The sequence below is a fragment of the Gigantopelta aegis genome, chromosome 2, assembly GCF_016097555.1.
Source record: "Gigantopelta aegis isolate Gae_Host chromosome 2, Gae_host_genome, whole genome shotgun sequence".
Taxonomy (NCBI): domain Eukaryota; kingdom Metazoa; phylum Mollusca; class Gastropoda; order Neomphalida; family Peltospiridae; genus Gigantopelta; species Gigantopelta aegis.
The window spans coordinates 12,707,556-12,726,374 of record NC_054700.1 but is presented as its reverse complement, the minus strand read 5'-3'; the positions used below and the strand labels follow the sequence as shown (position 1 = coordinate 12,726,374).

Here is an 18,819-nt window from a genome sequence, read left to right as displayed (position 1 = left end):
CTATATATGAGACAGACAGACTAACCGAAGGACACAAATGAAACCTAGTCCCTTCCGAATGGGGACTATTAATGTTCTGGGTGTGTGTGTAAACTAACGTTCCAAACATGAAGAATAAATACTTACATACACAGTTGAGCAGACTACTCTTGCCGACGTTTGGTTGACCGATGATAACAACATGGACACCATTTCTGAGTCTTTCACCACGGCGGCTGTCGTTCAGATGGGCTGATATTTCTGACAGAAGTCTCTGAACACCACTATCAACTGATGGGACAAGAAGAAAGTAAAGGATGGTTATATATAATGTCGTGCCCAGTGGTAAAGTGCTCGCTTGATGTGTGGTCGGTCTGGGATCGATCCCCATCAGTGGGCCCATTGCGCTATTTCTTGCTCCAACCAGTGCACCACGACTGGTACATCAAAGGTCGTGGTATGTGCTATCCTGTCTATGGGATGGTACATACAAAAGATCCCTTGCTGCTAATTGAAAAGAGTAGCCCATGAAGTGGCAACAGTGGGTTACCGTATCTGTGTGGTCCTTAACCATATGTCTGAATGAATGAATGAATGAATGTTTAACGACACCCCAGCACGAAAAATACATCGGCTATTAGGTGTCAAACTATGGTAATGCAAATAAATAAAGTGATGATCAACATCAATATAAAAATTCAAGGTTTAAACAAAAACAGTGTAAAGAACTGTGCAAAAATACAAATACAAATATCACAGAATTTTACGGACACCGAATTTTACTCTAAACTTCAATTTGTGCTGTATTGGCCATTCTCAAAGAGAATGTTACACCCCTGATGCCATATAACCGTAAATAAAATGTGTTCAGTGCATCGTTAAATAAAACATTTCTTTCTTTCTTTCTTTCTATATATAATGTAAAATTTGCTAAAATTACTCTTGACTGTTGATTATTTTTTTAGAGGAAGGGGCAGAGGAGGGAGGGTGGTGGTGGAAAGACAGGGTGGGGGACACAGGCAACAGGGGAAAGAGGGCTTTTAGAGTTGTTAAAAAAACCCACTAGCAATGGGATCAGTGATTTAAAAACTCGACTAGCCATGATTAAAAATTCACTAGCTCTACTTTAACTAATAGGAATGTCACCTAATGATAGAGAGAGAGCTTAAAAAAACCCTTAGATTTGAGTGGTGGGTTGAGGCAGGATATTCATGTTTCCAAAATAGACTTAAATGCAGCATATGATAACTTTTTTTTCACTAGCCATCAGGCATGGTGATAGTAGTTATTTACTAGCCAAACATTGAATATCACTAGCGGGGTTATATACCATAATTTAGAAGTCCTGCAGGGAAAAGATAGAGAAACAGAGCTAGAGAGAGAGAAAAAAAAAATGTTTTATTTAACGACGCACTCAATACATTTTATTTACGCTTATATGGCATCAGACATACGGTTAAGGACCACACAAATATTGAGAGAGGAAACCTGCTGTCGCCACTTCATGGGCTACTCTTTTTGGTTAGCAGCAAGGGATCTTTTATATGCACCATCCCACAGACAGGATAGCACATACCACAGCCTCTGATATACCAGTCGTGGTGTACTGGCTGGAACGAGAAATAGCCCAATGGAGAGCTAGAGAGAGAGACAATGAAGGAGAAAAAAGGGTACAACATACAACCAAATTACCCCAAATATTTCTAATCACTTCTTTAACAGATGAATTCAGACAATAAGGGAACGGAAAGTGAAATAAAACTTGCTAATTAAACTTACCGGTACTGCTGATATTTCAAATAAAATACTTCAATTGCTTTTAACATTTATTCTTATTGGTAACAGGAAATATTACTACACCTTAGTTAAGATCATAAAGCTAAATTTAGTTAAATAAAGTTAACCATTATGGGCCAAATTTTAGAAGCCTAAAACTACATACATTTACAATGCTTAAACACTTGAATTTAAGAGAAACAGACTTCATAAATTCAGCCATATACTTTTAAAATAATATTTGTGATGCTATTTTCTATTTTAGTTTCTTTTTTACCATGATCTAAAACATCTTCTTCAATATTTTCTTCTTCATGAAAATCAATGTATGCTTCAACATTTGCTAAACACTGAAAAATACATAAACACATTTTAAACAAACATAAACTTAGTAAAACTTTAGATGACTACTCTGTTAAAAATACCTATTTCTAGAAATGGAACATACAATGTCATTTAATCTTCTGGACCCCTCCCCCCTCCCCCCCCAAAAAAACAACAAAAACAACCTAAAGGAAGATACGTCATTTTGAAGAACAGAAATATAAAAAACTGGGATTGTCTTCTCTTTTATGAATACTTATCCTGACCTCAACTAATGACATATTCCTCCTATATGTTACTGTTAGTAGAACTAAATTATCATAATATCTGGGTAAACCTGGGCTGCATTTAGCCAGACTAAACAGAAAAACGTCTGCAATTCTGGTTCATATGTTTCACAGTAAACCAAATGGCCACGTTGGGAACCAATCAAATAGTTCGCGAATGTTAATTAGCAAAACGTTTGCTGGCTGAACATGGAGCTGAACTAGCCTACCATGCTCAATGTTTAATTATATGTAACAGAAAAAACAACTCAAATTAGTAGCTTCAAACATTCTGTGTAATCATTAAACAAGTTGAACTACACTCAAATTCCTATTCAATCCTTGTTTTCTTTACATTTGCATGAAAACAAACCCAAACATAGATTTTTGCAACTTTGTGCATTTTACATGATGAATTGTATATAAAACCTGTCGGGGTCTAAACAATTCAACTGGCCCATTAGTTGGCTGTTACAATATTAAATTAAAATCAAAAAGAGAAAATCAAAAATTTGTGCTCTGATTCGATGTCAATACTTTGATGAGTCGGCCCCTCCAGTCAGTGTAGATTCTGCTGAGATCCCCGTCTAGCTGTCGAAGCGCCTGTTTGCGTTGAGCCTCTGTCTCGGCACTAATCAAATCAGCCAATCCCTCCACAGCTGTCAGGTCAAGTTTCCCATTCATAAAGGCCCTAGAAAACAAACAGGTCAATAGCAACATGACAGTAATAAAATTATAATAATAAAATTCTTTATTTTCAGAGGGTAAAGACATTCAGTACAAGGTGACTGGTCTCCCATGAGGCCCTCTCTAATCTATACATGATATTATACATACATACATTCAAAGAAACAACATCAACATACATGTAATATGTATAGCATGAGGAACAATAGCACATATGATGAATATATAAATAATATTTAAATCAATTTGTTAAGAAACTTGAGTCAGTGATAACTCAATACATCATAATTATTTTAACAAACACAAAATCAACAACAAAGGTATATCTTAAAATTGATTATTATTTGAATAGTGCTTAAAATAACTGGATTTGAATGAGGCGAGGGATTGAGAATATTTTATCTTTGAAGGTAGTGTGTTCCACAGTTTAGCTCCCCTGCATGAAAAACTATGGCGATAAAATTCTGTTCTTGGTTTTAATTCATAAAGGTGATTATGTTGAGTTGACCTCAGATTTAAGGAGTGAATTTCTGAAGTTGTTTGAAACATTGTTTCTAGATATGATGGAGATAGTTTGTTGAGGACTTTGTAGACAAACTGGCAGGTTCTAAAGTCACGTTATGTTTGTAGTAGTTTTTTTTGTAATAAGATATAAAAAATTCATTGGTGCCTAAAAGCCATAGGCATGTAGATGGTTCTGATTAGTATAACAGACACCAAACTAAGCATAGTGTCTGCAGGGATGTAGCGTGATCTGGACCTTGGGGGTGGGGGGGGTGGGGGGTGGGTTCGAATATGAACCAAGTGGATCCTTTTTCTATTTTGTTTTTGCACCATATGTATATAAACCTGTATGTTTTAGTTCTGAAAGCAGACCATTTGCTTTAGTTGGGGGAGGGGGGTTCCGTCGGAACTTCCCCCCCCCCCCCCCCCCCCCCCCCCCCCCCCCCAGCCTACGCCCCTGGTCTGAAAATCCACAAAGAGGCTATCACAAAATATGGACCTGAGACAAATTTCACAAAACTTTGTAGGCCCAGTTTTGCATATAAACATAAATCTATGACCAAACCACAAGCTTTATTACTAACAGTACAACAAAAAAGTAGTGTCACATATTTTATTTACTTTTGTCCTTAAAATGTTCCATCTTCCATAATGATGTAATTTTTTGCATGAAACAGATGCCAAACACATGTAAACGTTTGACCAATATAACTACTACATCCCGCCCCCTTTTTTTTTTCTTCACAAAAGATGTCAGTGGCGGATCCAGAAAATCCATTTAGGGGGGCCTCCAGTGACATGAGGTGGAATGCCAAGGGAACTTTGGGGGAGGTTTGGAGAGGGATCGTGAAAATTAATATATAATAAAATTATAACTATCGCAAAATTTAGGGGAGCGGGGGGGGCACCTGGGGTCCCTACCATAGATCTGCCTCTGGATGTCTAGGTTATCAGATTCCAGATTGAAAACAGCTAGTATTTAAATATGTCAAACCTCTTTGTGAACTCTCCTGCTTCAGCATGTCGCAATCCCGGCAGATGCCCCAGCACACCAAGCACAGCAGAAACCACGGCAACCCCTCCATGAACATGCAGCTCCGCACAGTCCTCCCCTGTAAAACTCTGCGGACCTGCCATGAAAATTGTTTTTTTATTTTTTTGTTTAACAACACCACTATTAATCATCAGTTATTGGATGTCAAAGATTTGGTAATTTTTGACATATGGTCTTAGTGAGGAAAACTGCTATATTTTTCCATTAGTAGCATTAGTAGCAAGGGATCTTTAATATGCACCATCCCACAGACAAGAGAGAATATACCACAGCCTTTGATATGTCAATCTTGGTGCACTGACTGGAAAGAGAAATAGCCCAATGGGAATCAATCTGCCATGAAAAAATCTCTCAAATATTGTGGTCTGAACTGTTGATAGCAATTTCTGACAATTTGATATAGACATTATTAGTGAACAGAACATTAACATGACATCATAACTTTACAGTAATTTTTTAAGAACACAAATTGAGTTAAAGTTGCAGACTAGTTTCAACTTGTAAAAATTTACACTAAGTTTAGTTAATCTACAGACCTGTAACACATTTGGATAAACCACAATAGGGTAAAACAAGAGTCGTGACATTGAAATGGGTAAATACTCTCAAAAATAGTACAGGACTCGTCTCTATACAACTGTTACTTCTCAGACGAATGTGCGTCATTAAAAATAAGAAACAAAATGCATTGTTTGATATTAGAAACAGCAGGATGACCAGAAACACTTCGGATGTATGGAAATTGATAATCTAAACAATAAAATCTATGTATGTGTGGGGCGGGACGTAGCCCAGTGGTAAAGCATTCGCTTGATGTACAGTTGGTTTGGGATCAATCCCCGTTGGTGGACCCATTGGGCTATTTCTCACTCCAGCCAGTGCACCACGACTGGTATATCAAAGGTCGTGGTATATTCTATCCTGTCTGTGGATATAAAAGATCCCTTGTTTCTAATGAAAAAATTTAGTGGGTTTCCTCTCTAAGACTATGTCAAAAATTACCATATGTCTGACATCCAATAGCAGGTGATTAATAAATCAATGTGCTCTAGTGGTGTCGTTAAACAAAACAAACTTCTTCTTCTATGTAGGTGTCTCATTTCAATAATTATCAAAAACATGCCTCAGTACATGTATTTAGAAACTAGGGACTGTTACTTTAAGTGCTGGAAATAAATTGCAAATGTGATTAGTATATTTGTTTAAATACTGCAGCTTGAAACTTACTCCCTAGAATGCCCATAGATAGGAGCTGCTTTATTTTACTATACCCAGCAAGTACTGAACATGATGAGAAATAAGAAACTTTGGCAGTTGGTACTGTGCCAGTAATTAATTTAAATCAGCTTCTTGAGCTAAGATCTGATCTAAAGTTCTGCATAAAAAGAATAAGAAGTACATGTATGCATACACGACCAGAGTTTAATAACAAGTCAAAGTTTGTTTTGTTTAATGACACCACTAGAAAACACTGATTAATTATTCATCAGCTAGTGGATGTCAAACATTTGGTAACTCTGACATAATGTCTTAGAGAGGAAACCTGCTACATCTTTTCATTAGTAGCAAAAGAGATCTTTTATATGCACTTTCCCACTGACAGGAAAGCACATACCATGTCCTTTGACCAGTTGTGGTGCACTGGTTAGAATGAGAAAAAACCCACTCAACCGACTGAGCTATCTGTAAATCCTGCCCCAATAATAACACAAATACCAGAAGTAACCACTGAACACTCTCTGATGTATTCAGACTGACCACATAGCAAAATCATCGTTGGGTGTAGAGGTGATCAGGGCCTGTACATATAAAACGTTTAGAGTCCAGACTCAGTCTCTAATGATGTCACACAAATACAGTTTTTACAGCATTGCCATGACGTTCAAGTCTCAGACTCTACTAGAGTCTCAAGTCTAGACCCTAAATGTTTTATAAGCACCAGGCCAGAAAAAGAAAATGAAATATAGGAGCAGTGTTGGATCAGGACAAGGACTGGGATGTGGAGGTGGACAGCGAAAGAAGTTGATAGCTAGGAGGAGCTGCCAGATCGGGAAGAAATGAGATGGAATTCAAAGGAGAGAAAGGAAAGGGGGCAGTGGGATAATTAAAAAAAAAATCAGAAGAAGAAAAGGGATGAATATCAAAGGAGAAAAGAAAATGGTACAGTGAGATAAAGGTAAATTAAGAGGAAACAAATACCCTCCTCAAACCCCAATAAAAACTAGATTTTTTTTTTTGGTGGGGGTGGTTATGACACCACTAGAGCACATTGAATTATTAATCAATAGCTCTTGGATGTCAGACATTTGATAATTTTAACATATTGTCTCAGAGAGGAAGCCCGTTACATTTTTCCATTTCCTTCATTCATTTATTTCAACTTATTTTCTTGCTTATATCCAATTAAGGTTCAAGCACGCTGTCCTGGGCACACACACATCAACTATCTGGGCTGTCTGTCCAGGACAGTGGGTTGGTTAATTGTTAGTTGTTAGTCAGAGAGAAGAGTTAAAACTTGCTCTGGGTGGGAGCCGGTACCGAGCTATGAACCCTGTACCTACCAGCCTTATGTCCGATGGCTTAACCACACCACCACCATGGTTGATCATTTTTCCATTTGTAGCAACCCTATAAGGGTCTTTTATATGCACCATCCCACAGATAGGATAGCACATTTGACAGCCTACGATATGCTAGTCGAGGTGCACTGGCTGGAATGAGAAATAGCTCAATTGGCTACTGACGGGGATCAGGAGAGTGCTTTAATTACCACTGGGCTACCTCCATTCCCCAATCAGAAGAAAGACATGAGATGAATATTAATCAGTAAAAGACTATAGGACAGTTGGATAAAAAAAAAAAATAATAATAATAATAATCATTTTTATAGTATAAACCTAGAAAACCCCAATTATACCTGGAAACCATAGGATCAGGCCTTTATCAATCTGCTCTAATGTGTCTGGGTCAAGTATTTTCCGCAGACTTGCTTGTCGAGGAGATGGTAGCTTGTTTCCCGCACCCAGTTTGATGAGTGCTTTACCTGCTGATGGGCCAGATACTCTAATCACAGCCACACCCGCTTTCCCATGACCTGATGATAATGCGAAGATGGTGTCCTCTCCAAGCAAAACTTTACTTGAAAAACAATTTGTCGTGATTCTACTACCTGTGGTTTTCCTAAAAAGATACACCATCCTGCGAGAAAAGAAGCTAAGCCTCATGTTGCTGAAATAAAAAAATTAAAAAATGTTGACTTTAGATTGCACATGCCCATTAAATCTATAATTTAATATACCAGTACCAGTCGTTGTGCACTGACAATCCATGTAAAAATACAGTGACCCATTTGCAACCCTATATAGGCCTATATAGTAAACTGTATATGAATAAAAGTTGTTATCCATATTCAGGCATTTTCGTTTAATTCTGACAAAAATCAGCCTGTCCTACAAAAATGGGATTATTAGAAAAACAACCGCCTCACCCAAATTCGCTATTTAAAACCAGGACACATACATTATAACGACAAATTTTTTAATTTATCAAGGTATAATCAATGCTATAAAGCAGTATTTTAATAGATGTAATATTAAACAAATTGAAAAAAAGTTGACATAACTTACATTGAGATGTACTTATACTGCCATACATTTTATACAGTCAAACAGTAGACATTTACTTGTCATTGTCCACTTTCGTGCAACACCAGCGATGTAACGCACCGGGGATATCCCAGTAGCATGGGGATTCCTCACTTTTTTTTTTTTTTATATATAGACGTGACGTCACAGGAAGTAGGGGAATCTTATTTATACATTGAAAAAAAGAAGTCGGTGTTGTTCTAAAATAAATAACACTATTCCAAACTAGATTGATGTCTAAGACAAAGGTACTCCATGTTGTAATTATCACTTAGTAATGTATTAAGATGGTTAAATTCATCAAGAAAAATAAACTTTGTATGAATATTCAAACAGAGAATTCGGACGCCTAATTTAAAGGTGCATTATCATAGTTACAAAAATTACAGAAATAAAGATGGACACCAAAAGGAAAATACTTCCTTTTTTAGGTATTTTTTCTGGAAAATATCTGTCAGCACTCCCCACCCCCCATTGTATTGATTAACAGAATGTTTAATCATTATGAGGTATAGATAAGGCATTTCCAACCCCAGCTCAAGTCACCTCCAGCCCTCCCCTTTAATATTGATATTGATGTAGGGAAAGGCTAGAGGAAACTCTGTGTAATGCTTTGGCAATCATCGACAACCAAATGGTTGCAAGCTACTGTGTCGAAAATACAATATCTTTCCTAAATCTGATGTCACAGAACTTTAGTTTGATTATTCCAGAGTCCACTCATTATATTGAACTTAATGTTGTTAACCAGTACCAACGCTACACGAAGAAACACACTTAGCTCTACGTCACAACAAGAACGTACAGGGCAGGTTTGTTTTGCATAGCGGTGTCGGGTTTCTTGTTTAGTTTATTTTTGTGAAGGCTGAGGTTTACTTGGCTCTTAAAAAAATATATTTTGGTGTACAGGTTGCAATTGCCTTAGCTACACCTCACAATGTCGATTGATTATTTTTCATGCCCATTTAATTACATTAAACAAACATTAATTTTGTAAGCTCTTTAAGGTTTGTTTACATGTAGCTCAGTTGGTAGATTGCTCGCTTGAGGAGCTTTGGTTGTAGAATGTATGGAATACCCACAGTGGACCCATTCCTTGATAAGAATTTTTCCTCATCCCAACTAGAGCCCCACAACTGATACATGTATATCAGAGGCCATGGTATGTGCTGCACTATCGTGTCTGTGGGATGGTGCATATATAAAAGATTCTTTGCTACTAATGGGCACATGTAACAGGTTTCCTCTCTTAGACAATATGTCAAAATTACCAAATGTGCTCTAGTGATGTCGTTAAATAAAACTAACTTTTTTTAATGTCAGAATTATAAAAAAATTATATTCCATTAGACCCTAGTGCTCTAGTGGTGTCATTTAACAAAAGAAACTTCTTTTTAACATGTCAGAATTATAAAAAAAATTATATCCAATAGCCAGTGATTAATAAATCAATGTACTCTAGTGGTGTCATTAAATAAAACTTTTTTTTTTAACATGTCAGAATTATAAAAATTTTGACATCCAGTAGCCAGTGATTAATAAATCAATGTGCTTTAGTGGTGTTGGTAAACAAAATAAACTTTTAGCATCACCAGGGCTTTAGGTCTCGCTAATTTGGGCACAATGGAAACGTTTGTCTTTTCTGAGTGCAGGAAGGTCGTTTTACTTCAGTACTGTCATTAACAGCTGCTCCACAACTGGTATATTATATCAAAGGCCGTGATATGTGCTATCCTGTCTGTGGGAAAGTGCATATAAAAGATCCCTTGCTTTGATGACTACATGTTTGACATCCAATAGCTGATGATTAATAAATCAGTGTGCTCTAGTGGTGTCATTAAACAAAACCAACGTTTACTCATTTCAGGCTGAAGAGCTAAAAGAGCTGGGCAATGCCGCAATCCGGAATGGGAACGCGTTAGAAGCTATGATCCACTACACACACGCCATCAAGTACGACCCCCAGAATCACCTGCTGTACAGCAACCGATCCCTGGCCTTCCTCAAGTCTCAGCAGTATTACTACGCACTGGACGACGCACACCAGGCAATCAGACTACAACCTAACTGGCCCAAGGTATAATTATTTTAGAATATGAAGCTTAGAAAAATCATTGACACATTACAAGGTCCATAAATAGTGGGGTGGGGGCAAAAAAACCCTGGTAAAAATAACATGACAATTTACTGGTTATGGATATTGACGTTTTAAGTATTTAACCTCTCTGAAATTGCTGCAAAATGTGCCTCTAAATTTCAGAATGTCCTTGGGGGGATGCCCCCAGGCCTCCTAGTATCTTGCGCCTTCCATGCTTGTTTGTTCCTAGAATTCATTTGGCGAGTGCCAGAGCTAGACCCAAATTAGGAGCCGGTGAGTGAGTGCAACATTGGCGCAGTTATCTTTTTAGAGAAAAACTGCTAGCAGCTTTATCTGTTACTAATTTTTAGTAGCATAAGTATTAGTCAAGGAGTGGGTTGAGACGTAGCCCAATGGTAAAGCAATCACATCTCCATTAAAGGGCCCATTGGGCTATTTCTCGTTCCAGCCAGTACACCACAACTGGTATATCAAAGGCCGTGGTATGTTCTGTCCTGTCTGTTGGATGGTGCTTATAAAAGATCCCTTGCTGCTAATGGAAAGAACATAAAGGGTTTCCTCTCTAAGACTATATGTCATAATTACCAAATGCTTCACATCCAATAGCCGATTATTAATAAGTCAATTGTGCTCAAGTGGAGTCTTTAAACAAAATAAACTTTAACTTTAGTTAGGGAGTAGGAGACCAATCTGAACATTTTCTGGTATTAAAGGTCTCTTGGTTGTTTTTTTAAACTTAGACCTTACTAACAAAAATCCAGAAGACAATCTTTTCAATTTAATGTAGGTCATAGTGAAAATTTTACCTAGTTTTAGTGTTATGTCATATTTAGGTGGCTGCTTTGAAAAAGACTATTATTATCTGACTAACTAACCTAATGTTACAAGGTCATGTTTGATATCAAAATGTTCAGTCTTATAGGTTATAAAAAATATTATGCTTTTTGTCAGCAAATTTAAATAACTAATTTTTGAAATGTGATATCATTTATTAACATTAATTTGATTAAATGTACTTGCATTATAATAACAATTAAATAAAACTGTGATTTGAACTTTAAGTTTATAAAATTGATCAAGAATTAGTTGACCTGTAAGTGACTTGCAGATAAGTCTGAGTAACCATACTACTGTAACAGTAACAATAATTACTGTTAAATTAAAAAATTGTTTCTTTATTTGTAGGGTTTTTATAGGAAAGGAGAAGTAGAGTATGAGGTTGGGAAGTATTCTGATGCTTTGATGTCATACAAGGTAACGTTTATAAGTAATGTATGTTCTGAATGTTATATGATGCAGGGCACAATATTTCATGAGAACCGTTGTTCTGTTTGCGTGTGTGTTACACAACTTTAAAATCACATGAACCGCCAATTTGTTATGTGGTGAACAATTAATTTCTAAAATTAAAAGTACGCTATCAGAAGTCAAATTGAAAATCAGTTTATTTTTTTTAATGTATTTGAACCACCAATGTAGCATAGAACCCAATCTAATTAAAATTAGCTCCACTATTACATGTGGATCTAACACCAGCCAGTTGGGGCTCATGTCCACCAATCAAAACCTTACTTGCAGAATCCTGCCAGTGATTTAAAACTAACAACACTGCGTAGTCCCCAATGTCCAGGTAACATTTCTCCTGTAAATAATAATTTAAATATTGACCAATCACACTTCACCTTTTATAACGTTATTTGGGAGCATACAAATTCTGAAAATATCGGGCGAGTCTATTTTAGTGGCCGCAGTACAGCGAACCATACCAATACGTACGGGGTGGGTTATCAGTCTTCAATTTTACATAAAAAATTATTTATTTATTTATAAAAAACCCCAACTAAATCAGTCTTCAGTTTTACATTACAAATTATTTATTTGATAAAATAAAACATGTTTTAAGGCATTCGTAATTCACACGAAACATGTCATATACCCTCAGGATAATTCGGAATGTTTTCAAATTATTTTTAAATCACTGGCAGGATTCTGCAAGTAAGGTTTTGATTGGTAGACATGAGCTCCAACTGGCTGGTGTTAGATCCACATGTAATAGTGGAGCTAATTTTAATTAGATTGCATAGAACCATAGTTGAAGTGTTTTACAATTAGGTAGATCTAACTCGTCGGTTACTAGCACTATATTCACGTAACTGAACAATCTTTTACCTATAAGTAAAACTCACGTGAACCAACTTCCGGTTACCCAAGATTTTGAAATATTGTCCAGGGGTAAAACAGTCTAGACTGATTTTTACACTACAGATTAATACAAATTACAACTTCGGGAACCAGTCAAAATAGTTTGCAAACATTAGCAAAAAATGGCTGGTTGAACTTGGGTCTGCTGCTTCCACATCATGAGGTACCGGTACTCTTTCCAATTAACACCAAGGAATAATTTGTGTGCACCATTCAACAGACAGGATGGCCTTTTTTACACCAGTTGTGGAGCACTGGCTGGAATGAAAAATAGTCCAATGAGTTCACCAATGGATATCAAACAAGTGTTTTTCCACACCCCAAGGAAAGGTTGCTACATGTGCTCAGGTTTTTAAAATTATTCCAATATATAGGTAGGTAGGAACTGGTTTAATATGCTTACATCCAAATTAGGTTCAAGGTAATAATAAACCAAATAACATCCAGCTGGGTCAAAGTTCGAAGTGCACCCAACTTTTGATAGAGCAGTTAATACCACACATTCTGCCATTGGTGATAAATGTGACTGTTTGTTGTAAAAAAATAATTAGTTTCATCTGAACAAAAAATGTATGTAATTTTATTTTATCTAATAGGTCTTCCACGGCTAGAAACAAATCAACTGTTTTGTATTTTTCTGTTTTATTTATAGCTTTAGAGGTGTCATTAAATATTACCTTTCCTTCCCTTTAGGAACAAGAAGCTGTAACTGAATAAAAATAAATATTTATGTACTGCTCAACATATTCTTAATTTAAAATTTTCTTTTACAACAGAAAGCTATGATTTTGGATCCCTCTGATGCCAAATTGAAAGATGCTGTTGACAAGACAAACCGAGAAATCTCCAAAGAAAAGAAAAGTAAATGCAGTGTTTGTATGTTGTGTAATATACGGGGTATTAACTTTTGTGTTTAACATCAGCTGCACTGTATGTGGTCTGATACTTGGTGATCTACCATTGATAATAGATTTCATTTTAGAAGCTATAGCTCATACGATCTTTCAGTTGATATTTCTTCATTTTGACGTAGTTAATGGACTCTTTAGTTATTGGAGACTTAAAGGTTGTATCTCAAAGTCATAGGCATATGGACTCCCATTTTTGTAGGCGGACGGGCTGGCTTTTCCCCCAATTAAAAAAAAATGCCCGAATCTAGATAACAACATTTATTCATATTAGCATTACTTCCAAACAGCTACATAGGGTTGCAAACGAATCACTACGCATTTTCACATAGATTACAACTAATTTTGAAGGAAGATTGATGGAAATACTTGGTAAAAAGGTCGGAGGTTAGCTCATTTTGCCCGAATATCTCTATAATTTTTGCCCGAATTTGAGGTTTTGCTCCAGCACTATGGGGGCAGTTGCCCATCCCCCTATCACGTATGCTTATGCTCAAAGTTGGATAATGACGGCTTCCTTCTAAATTTATTTGAAATTGTTCTTTAAAATGTAAATATTATACCTTCACTATATGCCCAAACTGAAACCAAATTGTTTAATTTATAGTACAAATAAAAAAGTAATCTTTAGAGAAAAACAACGAAAACGTTACTTTTCTTTTTAAAGTTAATAATTGATTTTCTTTTTGTGAAAGCTGAAGCGAGACAGCCATTGATGTTTGGTGGGATTGGTGTCCTGGTTGGAGTTCTGCTGGTTCTTGCTGACCTCTATGTTGCTGACCAGCCATCTCTTTCAGTAGGTTTTCAGTCATTTCAGTTAATATATTATGTCAGATGATTCGGAGGTTGAGAAGCTTAGGAGGGAGAGGGAGAGGGAGAGGGAGAGAGAGAGAGAGAGAGAGAGAGAGAGAGAGAGAGAGAGAGAGAGAGAGAGAGAGAGAGAGAGAGAGAGAGAGAGAGAGAGAGAGAGAGAGAGAGAGAGAGAGAGAGAGAGACAGAGAGAGAGAGACAGAGAGACAGAGAGAGAGACAGATTCAAACATAGAGAGGAGGGATGGGCATAAAACAGACAGACAGAAAGGAGAGAGAGAATTGTAAACTTTATAGTAATTTTCACATGGTTTAATCTAAATAAAGGAGTTTTTCTTTATTTGATTAAGTGATGATATGTCACAGAACCCATGTTGGGTTTTTGTTTGTTCCAAGTTGTGATAGCTACAGTTCAGAGTAGATCAGTATTAATTTACATAAAATGTTCGTGAACATGTTTTACACTTTCAGAATCCCATAGTGCAGGTGCTAATCATAGTGGTATTTGGTGCTTTAGGGTTTGGCTCGGCTAAAATATACAGGTGAGTTTTGGAGTGTTCACACATTTGGAGAATAATATCTATTCATAATTATGTATTTTAATGGAATAGAATGAGAAACCTGTCACTACTATTGGGAGATCCAGGAGGTGGTCATAGAGGTCCAGTGACCCTGCTTTGTCCATTTCAAGTGCCCATTTGATACTTTTTAAAAATTCACAATTGACAATATGCAACTCTAAATTCCCCTGAAAATGCATCTCTGATCATCTTTAATTCAACATTTTCTGGGGAGCATGCGCCCGGACACTCCCCACCCCCAGAGCTTGTTTCCTTCAGGAGCTTAGGTCATTTGCCTTCAGCAATCTCAAATGGCCCCTTTTGGAATTTACAAAATCATGTTTTCTTTTGGTTGTATGGTATTTTAATATTGTAATATATATGGGAAGTAGCTTGATGCATTTACTGAAAGGCATCATCATTCCTACAGATATATAAGATATGATATTTGTGGGATTTTAGTAAAGTTATACAATGATGTACTGTTATACAGATATCATTTATTTAACAAAGTAAAGTGATGTAAGTTATATTATTGATAAAATAAAGTCTGTCTAAAAACCACAATTAAAAATCTCAAGTTAAAAAACTCAATGTTTCGTCAGCTAAATGCTGACATCCTCAGGAGCAAACTAAACATAAAACCAGGAGTTCAGCATTAAATAGAGGATAATAAACGAGTTACCAGTTATTATCAAATTTATGTCCCGAGTGAAATAACTTTCAGTTGTCACGAGCTTTAGCGAGTGAGAAATGAAAATTATTTCACAAGGGACATAAATTTGATAATAACTGGAACCGAGTTTGTTATTCTATTTATTACCTCAGCTATTTTTTTCTTCTAAAAACCTTTATTTTCCACGCACATGCACGAAGGCCAACCTGTACCGAAATGATGTAGGCCTAAACCACTAAATACGCACTGTTCTGATAATTACTATAACGTTGTAATTTAATCACGTTCATAGATAATTAAAAAAAAAAAAAAGTTCTCTTTATTCTGCTTCAAACTCTATAATGAATTGCATTATATTGACATTTTGTTATTAATTTAACACCAAAAAGAGAGACCTGTAAACACAAACTCTTTAAACTACATGACGTCATTTTGGGTTTGTCAAATCGTAATGACGTCATATTTAGTACCGACAAAGTCATTGGTTTGTAAGCGTCAAATTGTCCAATAGTATTGTTCGTTAAACCAATGCAGAATATTTCTCACTGAGAAAATATGGAAAATATTTTCCCTGTTATGAGTGACCGCTGGGGTAATAAAAACAGTTATATTATTGCAGGTTTTTGGTGAAATCTCAGCGAGCATCACTTCTTGAGCGTCCAGTTGACTTGTTAGATGGTAAGTATTCTGACAGATGCCATTTTATTTTCATCATGCTAAGATGCAAGTATTTTTTCCTGTTTTGAATTATTAAAAAGAACAAAAATTGACAGAGGCTGGAAATGTCCAAGTGTTGAAAATGGCGAAATCAAAAGAATAAATATGTTATTCTAGGATTTATTTTATTTCACAGACAATGTCACATGAATTATTTCATTTAACAAAAATGCATTATTTTATATCATAGAAATAAATAATTTTATTTAGTAGAAATTATTTGTTTTGCAAAAATTAATTATTTTATTTACCAGAAATTTTATTATTTTATTTAGTAGAAATTAATCATTTTACTTAGCGAAAATGAATTAACAGAATTTAGTTTATTTTATGTAACAGAAATGAATCCATCTGACAACTCTGATCCATCAGAAACGAATGACACTTCCAGTGAGAAAACCAGCCAAGAACCGTCAACGAGGAAGGGAAAAGCTGCTGCGTACCAGCGATATAGGAAAGGGAAAAGCTAACGACTAGTTTTTAAAACTAGCGTGTGTGTGTGTGTGTGACCAATAAAGAAAAACAGACACAGGTGTCAGTTCATAAGACGGAGATGCGAAGTAATCATTTCTCACTTCTGTGACCAACTCTCATTTGATAATGATAAACTTGGAATTTATCCAGGGTTTTTATCCAGGGACGCATGTCCAATGGGATTGGGACAATTAGTGCGATTAAATCATACTTGGGATATTTTTTTCAGGCCACTGAATGATACAGTACACAAATGTTAAATTAATTTACTAGAACAGACATAATTGAATAATTATATATATTGGGAATTTTTAGCATAGAAATTGGGAATTTTTAGTGCCACTTTCTTTTGGGAAGGAGCCAATGTTTGGACCCACAGAATGCCTGAATAAATCCCTGGATAAATATACAGAACTTCACATGCATTGTTTTCGCTTTCTATTTATTGCACAAGTTTATTTTACACAAGAATATATACCACTAGACCGTGTAGGGGTTGAGTGGTATGTTCTTTCACAAAATAAAACGAATGCAATAAATAGAAAGCACAAACAATATATGTGAAGTTCTGTATTTATTATTACACACCTTCTTTTACATTTATGTTTTACAAAAAAAGTTGTATTTAACATCATAACAACACTTTGTTAAATCCATGATCAAAACTCCTTTCATGGATTTGTTGAATGTTAAGCATCATACTCTGTGGCAGCCTTATGTAATGTTTCAAATACGATGTATAATTTGTAAATCATATATGATGTCAGTAAATAAAAGGTGCTAATTGCAGTAAAAATAAAAAGGGAATTCCCCATTTAAAAGTTCCAGTCCAGATTTATCACAGTTAGAAAATGTCTTTATCACTATAGTAAGATTGAATAGGTATGTAATAAACAAACTTATTTACTCAAACAGAAATGTGAATATTTATCTGTTATTGCTGGTCACGAATTGTTTTAGGATATAACATCAGAACGTTTTGTACAGTGTGTTTTCATTATCTAAATCAAAATACATTTGTGCTAATATCTTACTACAAAATATCTTCTGATGAACTTTGTGTGTTCTGATAACTTTGTAAGAGACAAGGTCACATACAAAGGGATGTGTTTAAGTAAACACATCTCAGCAGCCAGTAACGTGCATTTCTAATTGGACTCACTGGAAGGACTAGCAGAGGACAATAGCATTGTTTAACCGACCTCAGTGGTGTCGTGGTTAAGCCATCGGATATAAGGCTGGTAGGTACAGGGTTCACAGCCCGGTACCGGCTCCCGTTCTGAGCGAGCTTTAACAACTCAGTGGGTAAGACCACTACACCCTCTTCTCTCTCTCACTAACAACTAACCCACTGTCCTGGACAGACAGCCCAGATAGCTGAGGTGTGTGTGCCCAGGACAGCGTGCTTGAACCGTAATTGGATATAAGCACGAAAATAAGTTTAAATGAAATAAATGAAATCATTGTTTATGGGAGATCATGTGACTGGTTCTCAACCAATAAGAATATAAATATATTCTCATTATGTAATATAATGGATCAAGTAGTGTGGATTTTCCAACGTAATCTATTCATGAAAGAAAACAAAAATGTTACTGCCAAATTAACTGTAATGTTATATTTTTTTAATAAAAGTGTTATGGTTAAAATGACAAGAAATACAGTTATTACCCCCAAAAGACAGGATCCATTAGGACATAATCTGAATGATATAGCAAGTAAATTCTGAACATTACGCTGGCATTAAACATGTAATCTAAGATTTGTGATTTAGTATTCATCAGTGTTGTATTTAATCTGAATATTAAACATTATTAATACAAGTATCGGGTTTATAAGGCTTAAATTACTAATTCATTTGATGATGTACATGTGTTGCCTCTCCGGCTAAAATGCTGTACTTTTTTACATTGTACAAGTTCTATCAATTGTCAGTTCTAATTCTGGACCTGACTACTCAAAGTTCAGACTGCATTGTTCACAGCCATAGCGTACGGGCTCCCATTTTTGTAGGTGGGCCATGTTGGTTTTTGCCCAAATTAAATGAAAATGCCAGAATCTGAATAACAACATTTATTCATATTAGAATTCCTAGGCGTATGGGCTTCCATTTTTGCAGGGGGGGGCAAGCTGGTTTTTGA

The 18,819-nt window shown here is 35.9% G+C and overlaps 2 protein-coding genes across 4 annotated transcripts in view; one reads left to right on the top strand and one right to left on the bottom strand.

The window, feature by feature from the left end:
- Positions 1-18,819, bottom strand: part of LOC121381352 (tRNA modification GTPase GTPBP3, mitochondrial-like) — a 45,045-nt gene that overhangs the window by 4,703 nt on the left and 21,523 nt on the right. For 2 of the 3 annotated variants that reach the window (XM_041510645.1, XM_041510652.1), the window contains exons 2-6: positions 7,508-7,818; positions 4,531-4,666; positions 2,883-3,036; positions 2,033-2,105; positions 127-270 (exon numbers count right to left, since the gene is read on the bottom strand). In XM_041510645.1, coding sequence (XP_041366579.1) covers positions 127-270; positions 2,033-2,105; positions 2,883-3,036; positions 4,531-4,666; positions 7,508-7,814 — 814 coding nt within the window. In that variant the 5' untranslated portion in view covers positions 7,815-7,818. Of the gene's footprint in view, positions 1-126; positions 271-2,032; positions 2,106-2,882; positions 3,037-4,530; positions 4,667-7,507; positions 7,819-8,216; positions 8,338-18,819 lie in introns of those variants that run through there. The other variant, XM_041510637.1, reaches the window with a different exon arrangement.
- LOC121381390 (hsp70-Hsp90 organizing protein-like) lies at positions 8,391-18,005 on the top strand. The gene is made up of 8 exons (XM_041510682.1): positions 8,391-8,482; positions 10,102-10,311; positions 11,518-11,586; positions 13,311-13,395; positions 14,138-14,238; positions 14,723-14,793; positions 16,107-16,165; positions 16,544-18,005. The coding sequence occupies exons 1-8, from the start codon at positions 8,468-8,470 to the stop codon at positions 16,672-16,674; spliced, it is 741 nt and encodes a 246-aa protein (XP_041366616.1). The 5' UTR covers positions 8,391-8,467; the 3' UTR covers positions 16,675-18,005.